General features: G+C 42.7%; 1 protein-coding gene across 1 annotated transcript in view; it reads right to left on the reverse strand.

The window, feature by feature from the left end:
* Positions 1–5,655: 5,655 nt before the first annotated feature.
* Positions 5,656–14,274, reverse strand: part of LOC137372406 (melanophilin-like) — a 169,875-nt gene continuing 161,256 nt past the window's right edge. Inside the window, exons 13-16 of the mRNA XM_068036293.1 lie at positions 13,473–13,565; positions 11,046–11,112; positions 7,623–7,723; positions 5,656–5,703 (exon numbers count right to left, since the gene is read on the reverse strand). Of these exons, the coding sequence (XP_067892394.1) occupies positions 5,656–5,703; positions 7,623–7,723; positions 11,046–11,112; positions 13,473–13,565 (309 nt within the window). The remainder of the gene's footprint in view (positions 5,704–7,622; positions 7,724–11,045; positions 11,113–13,472; positions 13,566–14,274) is intronic.

Here is a 14,274-nt window from a genome sequence, read left to right on the forward strand (position 1 = left end):
ACTCCAGTAAGTGGCTCCACTGTTAATGTACTTTTTGGACTTGAAAGGTGGTTTTGTTACAGTTATTTTAAGCTTGTGCAGATAAGCAACAAAGTGAAAAACGGCAGGTTGGTTAACTGATGGTCGGGTTGGGTTGGGACAGGCGCGGGAAAAAATGAAAGGCCTCAGGCCAGGTCGGGCTCGGGGTCGAATGTGGTTCTGCTGGGCTCGGGTTGGGTTTCATTTGCAGACCCAAGCCGGCCTTTATTTTGAAGCAATGATTAGAGCTGTTAAATCCTCAAACATTGCTTCTTAGCTAAGGGGAATTTAAGGTAAAAAGCTTACTTTAAATTTTGATAAATATTCTGGCTATTCTAAGATATTTTTGCTGTAACATAAGCAAGGTTAAACATTTGGATTCTATGTTAGAAATAAGATTATGTGTTACATCTTTTAGTAATATTTGATATTGTGATATACTTATCCACTTAGAAGTGTATTGCATGTTAAATTCTTCAATAAATCTATAAAAGTTAATAAATCGTCTCATGTAGCATGCTGCATACAACTACAAACAACCCCCTCTCTGTGTATCTTTAAGTGGAGAGACATATATTGAAGAGAGTTCCCAGACCCTTATAATGTCTGGGATTTTTATGACTTAGCCATAATTATTAAAAATAGGCTATCTGAAAGATGGTAATATTCTCTGTTGGTTTTTTTTCTTTGAGGGAAAGCTAGTACAATTCTTTGGACCCAAGTAAGTGTCTATGAGAATTTGTCTGGTTTGAACTTGATTAAAGGGGATTCATAGGGATCTACTCCTGATTTGGTTTAGTCTCTATAAGGGGTTAAAGTCATAAATCACTTCAGACTGTCTTAGTATGTAAGTGCCGTGGCTGCTTCCTGGGAACCATGCACACACCTGAACACAGGAAGATAGGAACACAGGAAGATAGGAACAAGAGTAGGCCATTCAGCCCCTCAAGCCTGTCCTGCCATTCAATGAGACCATGGCTGATCCGTGGCCTAACTCCATATACCTGCCTTTGGCCTAAATCCCTCAATATCTTTGCTTAACAAAAATCTATCTATCTTAGATTTAAAATTAACAACTGTTCTAGCTTCAACTGCTGTTTCTGGGAGAGAGTTCCAAACCTCTACCACCCTTTGCATGAAGAAGTGCTTCCTAACATCTCTCCTGAACGGTCTGGTCCTAATTTTTAGACTATGCCCCCTAGTTTTAGAATCTCCAACCAGTGGAAATAGTTTATCTCTATCTAGCCTGTCTTTTCCTGTTAATATCTTGAAGACTTCGATCAGATACCCCTTAACCTTCTAAATTCTAGCAAAAACAGGCCTAATTTGTGTAATCTCTCCTTGTAACTTAACCCCTGTAGTCCAGGTATCATTCTTGTAAACCTACGTTGCACTCCCTCCAAGGCCAATATATCCTTCCTAAGGTGTGATGCCCAGAACTGTTCACAGTACTCCAAGTGGGGTCTAACCAGGGTTTTGTACAGCTGCAGCATAACCTCTGTGTCCAATCCTCTAGATATAAAGGCTAGCATTCCATTAGCCTTTTTGATTATTTTCTGCGTGCAGGTGTCTGTGGCTCTTCATTGCATCAAGGTGGTCACCAATGCAATGTTCAAGAGGGCCAGCCAATATGTGCGCTTTTACACCAATCCAGACAGTCAGGCTGAGAGGACTGTAGGGTTCGGTAACATTTCTGGATTCCCCAAGGTGCAGGGTGTCATCGACTGCATGTATGTGGCCAACAAGGCTCCCACTGATCAGCCTGCAGCCTTCATCAAAAGGAAGGACTTCCACTTGCTCAATGTACAACGAGTTTCCGATCACCATAAAATGGTTCTTGCAGGTGTGTTCACAGTTCCCGGGAAGCAGCCACAATGCTTACATACTAAGATAGTCCCAGTTGCCAGACTTTTTCCACCCCCTACGCGCCTTCAAGGATGGATACTGGGTGATAAGCGCTACTGACGCCTGTGAGGAACCTTAGCACCGATGCAGAAGAGAGATACAACCTGCCAACTCACAACTTGAGTGCTATAGAGCAGGCCATAGGGCTTCTGAAGATGCCTAGACAGATCTGGTGGGATTTACAACATACCCCAGCAAGGGTCTCCTGTAGCATTGTGCTGTGCTGTGCCATACACAACCTGGTGCTCCAGAGAGGAGAGCAATTTGCACGGTGCCTTCTCCAATGATGAAGAGATGGAGGAAGATGATGGACAGGTGCAGGATGCTGCGTAGCCCCAGGGATGACAGGCAAGGAACCATACTGTACACACAAGAGATGTGTCTCCAAGGGAAAGTGTCTCCAAGCTCATGGTGGTCTGTTGCATCCTCCATAACCTCACCATCATGACGACACAGCCATTGCCACCAGGCATCCAGAGGCCACCTTGGGAGCAAGAGAAGGAAGTGGATGAGGAAGAAGAGGATGAGGCAGGAAGGATGTACCTGGGGCTCCTTTGCTCTGGACAGGTTGCTCAAGAGCACCTGCTCAGAATTCGCTTCCCTTGGAGGAACATCCCTTCACCACCATTCCCCACCTTAGCATCCATATAGGAGACCAACAATACCCTTTCCATAACATCTTTATCCAAAAACACATCAACTTTCCAAGCAAAAGTGGACTTGTGCATTCTCTTAGTGCCTGTCTTGTGGGTGCTTTTGCCTGTCTTATTGTTCTTATACAGTGCTACCCCAGTGGTTGCAGCATGGCTGGTGGAAGGCTGCTGACTTTCAGAGACTGCAGACAGCCTTGCAGGATGGCCTTGAGCAGCTCTGAACCTAGAAGGCCCAGCTTTGGACTGCACCATATTGTCACGGGCAGCATTATTCTGGGCTGGCTAGATGAGAGGCAACAGCAAGGGGACTGCAGAGTGGCAGTGGTGGGAGCACGAATGCTGTTATTCTGAGAGAGGGCAACATGTTCATGCTCGACGCTGCGACTGCCACTCCCACCTAGTATCTAATCCTAGTAATCTGTTGCCGCAGATTGCTGGACTGCTATGAGAGCCTGCATGTCACTTTGAGTACTGAGATCTGCAGCCATGATGGCAGCAGTCTGCGCTTGCATGGCAGCAAGCACAGGTCTCATGACCTCCATATGATCTTCCACTGTAGCACTGAAACGTTGGGTGCCTTGTGCCTGTACTGCAGTGGAATTTGAGACACTGGTCACCAGACGCTGCATCATTGCTGGGTCTGCAAATGCTGTCATGGAGTTGAATACCAATTACGCACGGGAAAGAATGGGCTCCAAGCTATGTGCAATGCCCTCTGCCATGTTTGAGCCGAACGACTCCCATGCTCCTTGACAGTGACTGGAGGCTGTCTGGCAGGCCTGCCAATGCACCAGGCATCTTGGTGTGCATGTTCACCAGCATTCTCCTGTATGCTGCTCCATCAAGGTTTTCATCTGTGTCCCCTGTAGCAGAACACATCTGCGACCTAGCTGCAGCCTACTTATGCCCAGTGACTCACCATGTGTAGATCTCGATTCCATAAGAACCTCCAAAGTTTGTGCAGCGCCAAGTATCTGATCTGGTGGGTGCAAGTGTCAGATCCAGTGGTGGGTGTTCTGTTACTCTCTCTCTTCCTCCTGAGTTTGCTGTGGTTGGGTAGGTGGCAATCCTTGGGCATCTGAAAGCAAAACAATCAGAAAGGGGAAAGTTGGGGTGAGGGAAATGGGGTGGGTTGGAATGCAATAGGGCCATGGTCGCACCATCGGTAACGTGCACATCATGCCAGACAGCAGGATATGGGTGACGTGGGAATTGAGAAGAGGCATAAGGCAGTGACATATTGCCATCGTCATTTTTCTCAGCTATGCCAGAACCAATGGGCTCTGTGGCAGCCAGACCAATGGAGAACCATCTCTTCTGTCATGCTCAGGTGATGCAGGTGTTTGTTTTAACTCTTTCATGAGATCTGGGTGTCACTGGCTTGGCCAGTATTTATTGCCCATCCCCAATTGCCAATGAGAAGGTGGTGACGAGCTGCCTTCTTGAACTGCTGCAGTCCATGTAGGGTAGGTACACCCACAGTGGTATTAGGAAGGGAGTTCCAGTATTTTGACCCAGCAACAGTGAAGGAACTACAATATAGCTCCAAGTCAGGATGCTGTGTGGCTTGGAGGAGAACTTGCAGGTATGCCTATCCCCTGTGGCTATTGCCCTGCTCCCTTCTATTGTGTATCACCATGTCCTGCAAGAAAGAGGAAAGAATGTCAGTGATTGTGTTGCACTGTGTTTGGGTGATGTGTCTGCTGAATAGCTGCAGGTATGTGGTGGCAATGGGAGGTGGGTGTGAGGCTGGCATCATTGGAAGGTGTGTGAGAGTGAGATGGAGTATATGAATGTTAGGCCAGCTTCCTACTAGGGACTGCTGATGGGTAAGTGATGCGGGCATGATGCATTGAGCAGCATGAGTTTGGTGATGCGGTAGGCATGCCATTTGAAGATGCATTCACTGGCCTTGACCACCCACGTGAGGTCATTGAACTTCTTGCGACACTCCTGCCAGGTCCTCGGGGCCAGACTCCAGGTGTTGACCTCCCTGGCCTACTCCCATTCCCTTCAGAGGACGTTCCTTAATGGCCTCCTGGCCCTCTGAGGAAACATCTCTTCCTGTTGATCTCCATGACTACAGCTTCCATGAACCTGGGAGCCTCTTTCTATCCTGGTGCTCCATTTGCTTTGTTTCACATTGCAGCCAATTGTAGCACTGGCAGTCAACAGCAGCTTCCTTTCAGTCATATAGCTCCCCTTTGAGAGGGCAGAATGCCTTTAAGAGCTGGAGGCTAGCTGCCACACGTGCTAGCCAAACACGCTGCTCGGCACCCTGCTGAGCATCAGAAAGCCAGCAGCGTGAGTCCTGCTAGGCTGACAATCAGACAAATGGGGAGGCAGCACAAAGTTTGTGTGCGGCGTGCCTCAATGGAGTCAGGCGCAGGCAGATCGTGAATCATAATGCCCACACCCAAAAATGGGTGCAGGTGAATTTTTAGCCCCTAGACATTAGTAATTTCCCGACAACAACTGTTTGGCTAACTGGTCTATAATTCCCCGATATCCCTTTGTCACCTTTCTTAAATAACAGTGTCATGTACAATTTTCCAATCTAAAGGAACAGAACTGGTTACTAATTGATTGAAAATCATGGCTGATTTTTCCTGTAAATGCCAGGGACAATGATGGCAATCATATCAACGACCAACCCAGTTAAGATAATTGACCTCATGTAAACCAGAAGTGAACCTGGGATCTTCCTTACAGGTCAGTTTCTCAGTTGGCAGTAAATTAAATTGAGCTGTTGAGGGACCTGCACTTGCCAGATAATACTGTCAGTCATGGAAGAAGTGTTAAAAACCTGTAATATGCAAAGCATTGCTTTATCAAAACATCAGAACTATAAAGAGCATTAGAGTTGATGCAATATGGTAGAATGCACATGCATATATTTCAATGCAAAGAATATCCATTACTCAAAGGATCAATTGTAGATAACTCTGCATAAAATAAACATATAACACACAAGCTGTTTTGTATTATGTATCATTTAACAAGCTGATTGCTCTTTGAAATGTAGATTTATATTCCGATTCTGGGAAACACACTCTTTTCTAATGCTGCAGCACGCAGGTCATGTTGATGGTTTTTCTCTTTTAGGTCGCATGGACATGACTGGTTTCTGTTTAGCAAACAAAGAAACAAGTGAAGTGTGAACATTTAGGGAAAACAGTAATAAATTAAAAAAAACAGGACAGCTGTTGCTCTTTCCCTCTGTTTTCTCGTGATATAATTATCCATCCTTTTACAATCCCATTTGTCAGACCAACACTTTAAGGACCAGGTCCAGGACTAAGTTTTTGTCCCAGCTCGGAGCAGTGAGTTACCTTCCCATAATCTTCATTTGGACCAGTAGGAACTGTGTGCATGATCTCAGTGATGAAATAACAATGGATATGCATAATTGAAAAAAAAGACTTTGATACATTTTTTTCTCAACAGAGATATAAAATATTACCAGTTAGAGAAAGGTGCAGGCCTGGCCCTGACACCTATTAATGCTTCCTTGAGTTATTATGCCAAATAGAAAATATATAGAACATCTATGCACTGCTTATAAAAATGAAAAGGCTTTTTAAAAGTTTGTTGATCATCAAAGATTAAATCTTCTAATAGCTAAATTTTCACCAAATACCTGCCCATACACATTAATCTTTTTCTATAGTTGTACTCTACAATTATTCAAAAACAACTTTATTTTTAAGTTACTTTTTTAAAGTTACAAGGTTTTATGTTTTGCAGTTTGAGAAGTGTAAGGATCCAAACTCTCTCTCTCTCCTCAATGTGCAGAATTGGATTCCCTGCACCCAATGTGTACAGTCGGATTCACTACCCCCTCTCCCCACAGATGTGCACAGGCAGACTCACAACCTCCCATCATGCAGTCAGATTGCCTCCATCTGCTGCACAGAGCAGTCACCCTCACCCTGCAGGGGTCTCCATTTTCCAAACTGGCTTCCAATTGGCATCCAGGAGAGTAGAGGTCAGCATGGAAATGAAGAACAGCAACACACTGCAGTAGGTTTGGCATTACTCCCCAAAACCTGGTTCAGGAGTAAAAGCGATAGTGATTCCAATCGGAATGTTGTGTCCAGTTCTGGGTACCACGATTTGGAAAGGATGTAAAGGCTTTGGAGCAGGTGCAAAGAAGGTTCACAGGACTGGTTCCAGGAATGAGGGAGTTCAGTCACATAGCTAGATTGGAGAAGCTGAGGTTGTTCCCTTTAGAGAAGGTTGAGAAGAAATTTGATAGAGGTGTTCAAAATTATGAAGAGTCTAGACAGAGTAGGTAGAGAGAAACTGTTCCCATTGACAGAAGGGTCAAGAACCAGAGGACATCAATTTAAGGAAATTGGCAAAAGAACCAATGGAGTCATGCAGAAAAACATTTTTATGCAGTGAGTGGTTAGAATCTGGAATGCACTGCCTGAAAGGGTGGCAGAAGCAGATTCAATCATGGCTTTCAAAAGGGAATTGGATAAGCACCTGAAAGGAAAAAAATTGCATGTCTACAGGAAAGGGCGGTGGAGTAGGACTAGCTGAGTTACTCTTGTAGAGCGCCAGTATGGCCAAGATGGGCTGAATTGCCTCCTTCTGTGCTGTAACTATTTTATGATTCTATGATTCAATAACACACAACTACATAGTCTAATAGAGCAGCGGAGCAGTCTGACAGCGCAAAGACCAGCCTACAGAATCACTGTATAGCTATCAGAGAAAGTAATTACTTTAGACCAGGGAATATCCTCTAACTTTCTGTTCAAAGCCGTCTGTCGGAACATGATCACCTTGATCTCAAAAATACTGTACCATTAAGTTCAACTGTACAACCAAAGGCAATTGTTGAGGGAGCTGAATTCTAACTCTGGTAATTTCTGGGAGCTGAACAGGCCATGAATGGAGCCTGGAAACATACAGTGCTTCAGTCTGCTGAGGGCTACAGGCAAAGGAGAAGCAAGCCACAAATGGTTGTAGCTATATTATGAATAGTATTGAATTTCTGCAATAGGACCCTCACAATAAGATGGAACCTCAGCGTACCCCATAAACGCGGTCCCATCTTCTGCTTTTGTTACTTGGATTCCGTTGGGTGAGTGATCCTCTGTACTGTGAATTTCGATCAAATGTATCATTCTTGACAGCTGTAGAAAGGGAATATTAATTGCTAAAAGACAATGTATATTTATATATTATATCATTATAAAAATCGGGAAAGACTGAGCAGGCTGAGACTCTTTTCTCTAGCAAAGAGAAGGCTAAGGGTGACTGGATAGACATCGTTAAATTAGATGTTTAATAGGGTACATGCAGAGAAGATGCTTCCACTTGTGGCAGTGTCCAAAACTAGGGGTCATCAGTATAAGATAGTCACAAATAAATCCAATAAGTTATTCAGGAAAAACTTCTTTACCCAGGGTGTGGTAAGAAATTGGAATGTGCTACCACATGAAGTAGTCAATGCAATTAAGGGACCGCTGGATAAGTACATGACGGAGAAAGGAAGACAAAGATGTGCTGATAAGGGTGAGATAAAATAGGGATGAAGGAGGCTTGTGTGGATCATAAACACTGGCATAGGCCTGTTGGCACGACTGACCTGTTTCTGTGCTATAAATTCTATGTAATGGTGTTTTTATAAATCAAAGACATTTATTGTAGCTTCAATATCCTTTTCTTTAGGCCTTTAAAAGGAATCGAAATTACATCACTGACTGAAATATGGCAATCTTGATGTTGATTTTATTTTTACAGGTAAGTAAGGAAGTAGACCCTTCTACTTTTCAGCTTATTTTCTCCCACCTTGTTTATTCAATTTCCCTCAGATGGCTAATTGTCTGGTTTTTCTCATATCCCCTTCCCCTGCTAAATTTAACAACTCTAAACCATGTAGGAAAAGACCCATTTATAATTAATGCATTTAAAAAGAGAACACACTATGCACATAAATTGAACCTAGAACATCTGGTCTGTGTGATTCAGAACCAGAGTAAGTGTTGCATTTACGCACAACATCCTTGGGAAGTATCTAGAGTTAGGTTGTGAGGCCTTATGACTTGAACTGGAGGAGTGAGATTGTGAGAATCCCAGAGGACTATGACACCTTCTTCAGGGCCTTTTAAATTGAGAAAAAAAACTCCATCAGATCTGACGTTTTTCTTTCTCAATGTACCAGACCGTGAGGTTACTTTGGGTGTAATTTTGAGTTGCAAACAAACTGTCCTGTAGAGCTGTGTTGTTTAGGTTGCAATTTTCTTACCTCTTCTCCCAAAGAATCTAACATACGGAGATTGTGGTTCTACAGATGCTAGCAGTCCCCCAGTACCAAACATAGATTGAGACAGTTGACTATGCAACCAAGGTGGCATCACAAATGATCCTATCCAGTCCTGATATCCATATATGCACTAAACAGATGTCTCATGAATAGTGATTAGGAGCAGGAACCCCAGCAGATTTTTCCACTCCCCTGTTGTGTGTAATATCTAAAAGAAGCACTGCAGAAACTTGCCAAGGCTTCTTTGTCAGCACCTCCCAAAGCTGTGACCTCTAATGAGACAAGACGAGCAGGTGCATCAACTCAAAATTTCCCCTCCAAGTCACACACTATCCTGACTTGGACATTTATTGCTGTTGCTTCATTACCACTGCAGCAAAGTCCTGGAATTCTCACTACCTTCCCGAGGGCAACTAGGGATGAGCAATAAATGCCGGTCTCGCCAGAAATACCCCATGAATTAATATATAAAGACAGAGACCCAACTGCAGTAACCCCACAACTGCTTCAGGTGAGACCAACTAACTCAGGACAAACTGAGGATTGAACATGGAACCTTCTGTTCCTGTAAGGCTCAGTTTAATTATACAGGACAATGAAGCCACAGAAATCTGTGGACACCCCAGCTTCCTGTTTAACCTGGAATAGGTTGTGCATTTAAGGAAATCCTGTGGGGCATGCAGACAAAACAAGCACTTTGTACGTTATCAGGCAATGGGAAAGAACCTTAAAAATATATGCACCAGCATGCTGGCCAATGAAATCTATAAATGTCAAGAGGAAATCGATCAAAGTTACAAATAAACCACTGCTGATCTGATAGACAGTTTTTCTCCAACTTAGTTTAAAAACACTATTGTATTTTGTCCACAGGGAAACCTTTACATTCCATCCTAACTGACTTTGATCATGTAAGTGTTTTCTTCCAAAAAGATCGTTCATTTCACATATAGTTGAAACAATTTATTTTAACATTTATATGCTAATGATTTCTTTCAAATGACATGCTGCCTCTACACAGATAGCCAATGATGATTGCTTAAGAAGGGGGCTGGACAAAGCCATTCTTTAACCCTTGCCATTAACGAGAAGTATTTGAAACAATCACTTTCCAACATACGGTTTATGATTAGTCTTGATGTCTTTAATTAAATAATTAGAAATGCCCTTTGAAACCTTAGTGTCAGGAGAAAGTCCCTTCTGTTACCATCTGACTAGTTCAGGTCATGGTGATATCTATTTTAAAGCATTCTTGCAATGTGCTATATGGAGGGTGACAATGAGGTGCTTCTGCTACTTTTCTTAGTGCTTTAATAGCTGATCATCACCATGACTTTGCTGCACTAATAGGAAAACCTCTTACTCACTTCCCTGTACTAAATTCCAACACCATGGCTTTCCCATGTTAAATTGTGGTACCTGGGATTTGCTATAGATATTACAAATAATTATTTGAAAGCAAATACTTAGAGTTGTTTTGTATTAAAGGCAGCAAGTCGAATGATATGATGTCAGATATTATTTATGGGGGGTGGGGGGTATTGGGGCGGGTGAGTGTTTGTTTCCTACACATCCTTTCCCTTTAAGCAATATATGAAATATAAATTAAATGAAATGTAACTATTAAAATAATATTGATATTATATAGGCTGGAGCTAGGCAATCTGGTAGGAATTGGGACTATTCAAAATATTGTTCCATCATTTTGTTAAAAACATTTACATTTCAATACCAAACATGTAGGTTGTAGGAGGCAAGGGAGATTGGGGAATGAAAAGATCCATCATTTTGAGATGCCGGAAAAAAATGAGTTTGTGAGGATATGATGCTGCAGGGAAGGAAGAAGAATATGCAAGAGGGTTGAGGAGCACAAGAAATGAAAGGGGTAGGGGAAAGAAATTGAGTAAATCTCAGGAACTAAAAGGGTGGAAGAGAGGTGGAAAGATTAATGAAAGCATTGGAGAATGCTTATCATTATGGGACAGAGGAAATAGAACAGGGGAAAAGGAAATAAATTTAAGAAAGCAGGCTATTAATTACTCAGAACATCTTTGTGGGACATTGAAGCAAGGTCTCATTATGTTACAATCTCTAAGAAGACCAGCCCATATTCAAATAAAAATTATTATAAATATTCTATTCACAATGCCCACATATTCTAATTTAAATTGCTATTATTTCAAACTGACTTTTTGATTCCTTATTTCCGGTTGGATTTGAGCTTTTTCGGCGAGGAGGCTGCTGCACCATCATTGCCTGTAAAAGACAGGTACATTAGTCAAACAGATCAGTTGTAAAATGAATCATCATTCATACATATCACACACCGCAAAGGCTATGGAGTACTTCTTTGCACACAGATAAAGCCTCCAGGTATAATGTAATTCTTAAGGGTTAAGAGAATGTGGGATTGATAAATGTGCTTTCCAGAGGCACTCCATGCACCTGCACACCAATAAGCCGAACTAAGCCTTTAGTACAAGACTTTGTAATATTTAAAATTTGCTCTCAATGCATTGCTAGGACCTCAGCAAATTCATCAGGGTAGGAATTCCTGCTGACACCTCAGGAAGAAAGGACCTGGGAGAGGGGATATGTGTGTGTGTGTGTGTGTGTGGTGGTGGTGGTGTGGGGTGTTGGTGTGCAGATGGGGATGGTCCCTGACCAAGTTTGGCCTTTTGTAGCAGATAAGATTGATGGCCCCTAATGAAGAAACAGGGCAGGTACAAAGAAAACTTTTAAAAACATTCATGCAGTCCTTTCATGCAGTGCCCTTTTGCAAAGGGCACTGAGTGACTGGAGTCCATCTCAGGGTTCCAGTCTCTTTATGCAAAGCAGCCCTTATTTCAATAAGAATGGAGCCTTAATGACACTTACAAACATTCTGCACTCTCTGGGGTACAAACCACAGGCACAAAGTTGGCCTCTGCACCCAATTATTCAGGGAGTTATCGGCTACTGAGCGTTCAGATATAGTAACAAGATTACTCCAGTTAAAACAACTTTACACTTCAGTTGGGTCCAACCTTGTTTTGTTCTTGTTAACAGACTCCAGCTTTCTCCCCTCCTCTCCTCTCCTGAAGATGTTGATCTGCCACCCTTTGGTGCCTTGTCCAAGCTGTCATTCTTTCCAATTTAAACTGAGACAGTGAGTGCCCTGGATATTTGTCTGTCGGGCATCACAGCTGAGCCCAATGTTGTCTTCACAAAATGTCAATTTTCCAGCAAAAATCACTGTCTAGTGATCAGGAACAGACACCCTAGCTGAATTTTCCCCTCCTTTGAACTGAGGCACCAAGCTAACTGAAGCATTTCGTCCACCACCTATGATCAGCTAATGTGGGATACACTGGAACCTTCCTGATCTGTTGGTTCAGTCCCATAGTGGGAAGTTTACAAGCACTTTTTAAACCAAATGAGTCACTTTGTCTCCAACTTCTTGGCAGCTGGACTTTTCAAATTCCTAGGTTTTATCTTCAAAGTGGTGTAATGAAAGACATTTATACACTTTTAAAGATCATCATCCACTTAATGTTTTCTGCCATGATGTTCATGTAAGTTGCATTAATATTTCTATGATTGAAGGATAAATTCCACAATTTGAAATGAGAACCCTATAAAGACATACTTGCAGATTCTTCCAGCAATTCTAGTTTGTAAAATTGGATAAAGTACATCTAAGGTAGTGTAGAAACCACACATGGAGCTTGGTGCTTTAGCGGCATGTGGAGACTACAATAACTGCCAAATTCCGAGGCAAGGAATAAAATTATTTGTCATGTGATATCATGTTACCTGCCAAAATAATATATCAAGATGGTCATAAGCGTTTAACTATATTAAAAAATAAACAAAAGAATAAGTGATGTTCAACAAATGAATCAGAGTTGGAACCAAGATTGCTATTCCTAACAATCAACAAAAATGACCTTTCCAATTTCTTACCTGTGCTCCCCCACCTCACCACCACCCTTATTAAACCTGTAGGGTGATGGGGATCTTGGATGGGAATTACCTTATGACTTCTGTACGCCTTTCATCATGTTTTCCTCTTTTTTCCCCCATTTTCCTGAAGAATAGCTCCAGACACTGTCTCCCATCCAGTATTACTTCCAAGTGACTATGCTTCAAGTTTGCGCTTAAGCAGGAGAATGTCAGCGAGCTACTTAACAGTGAAGGCATCACAGAGCACCAACCCAGACTTTCTGATATCTGCACACATACATTATGCAACTGGGCAGTGATCAGGAAGTCGAAACCCATGGCTGGTTTTCCCTCTCCCTGACCCGAGGATAATGGAACTATTTATAACAGTCACAACGCAGTCTAACTGAGATCAGCTAACTCAGTAAAGGCCAGGGATTGAATCCTCACATGTTCCTCATGTTTACAGCAATGTCTTTAGCAAACTGAAGCAGTGGGGAGCTTGCCAGCATTTTCTTCTGCACATAAATAGACATTTCCAGATCAAGAGAGCTGGCATGGACTTGATGGGCTGAATGGCCTTCTTCTGTGCCGTTATGACTGTATGGACCTCGTCTGACCCTCTGTTATCCACTCTAATTTAGTCAGCATCAGTGATGATAATACATTGACACCCACAGACACACACACACCTGTCCATCCTGCTTCCTTTTGAGCTTATCCTCAGTTGAAACATTCATCCCAGCAGCACTCAGAGCTGCAATCCGGTTTTCTATGTCAGAAACCTGCAGTACAAAACCGCACTGACATTTGAAATAGCTGATACATCGACTTTTCTCAATTAAAGATACTGGGGAAAAATTCATTAGTGTAATGCTGCTTGCAGACAACATCGCTTCTCCAGGGGCAGACAGTGCTGCGGGCACTTTCAATATCAATGAGGATCACTGCGCAGGCCACACAGGCAATGCTGTCTTCCCCCGGAGAATTGATGTACTCTGCAGACAGCGCTTGAAGCGGTGCTAAGCGAATAAAATTTCCCCCCATTGTGCTCCCTTTACTTTGTATTCTGTTCACCTCCACCACCACCTCCTTCCCCACCGCCCACCATACATCATTCTTTGACCAACATGATGGGCTGGCAAATAAGTCCCAAGTTGCAACTGATTTTATGCTCATAACCTCCCTTGGTCAACTGTGATGGTTGCTTTAATTGCCATTAAGGGAACAGCCAGGGGAATCATATGTGAGACTAAGTCCAATCAATACATGTCAGTTAATGACATATAATTGCAGAATGCACATGGCCAGGAAGACACAGTGAAAATGCAAAGCTAGAGACACAGCACACTATCCAAAGAGTTAGAAACTGTAAACTCTTGTTTTTAATGGCCTCAGGAATGTTGTTATAGCAATCTTATGAATGGACATTTCTGAGTCCTGGACAGCCGCCATACTCATTTTATGTTGACCATGGAAATGTCAACCAAAGCA

Source organism: Heterodontus francisci, chromosome 7 (genome assembly GCF_036365525.1).
Source record: "Heterodontus francisci isolate sHetFra1 chromosome 7, sHetFra1.hap1, whole genome shotgun sequence".
Classification (NCBI taxonomy): Eukaryota; Metazoa; Chordata; class Chondrichthyes; order Heterodontiformes; family Heterodontidae; genus Heterodontus; species Heterodontus francisci.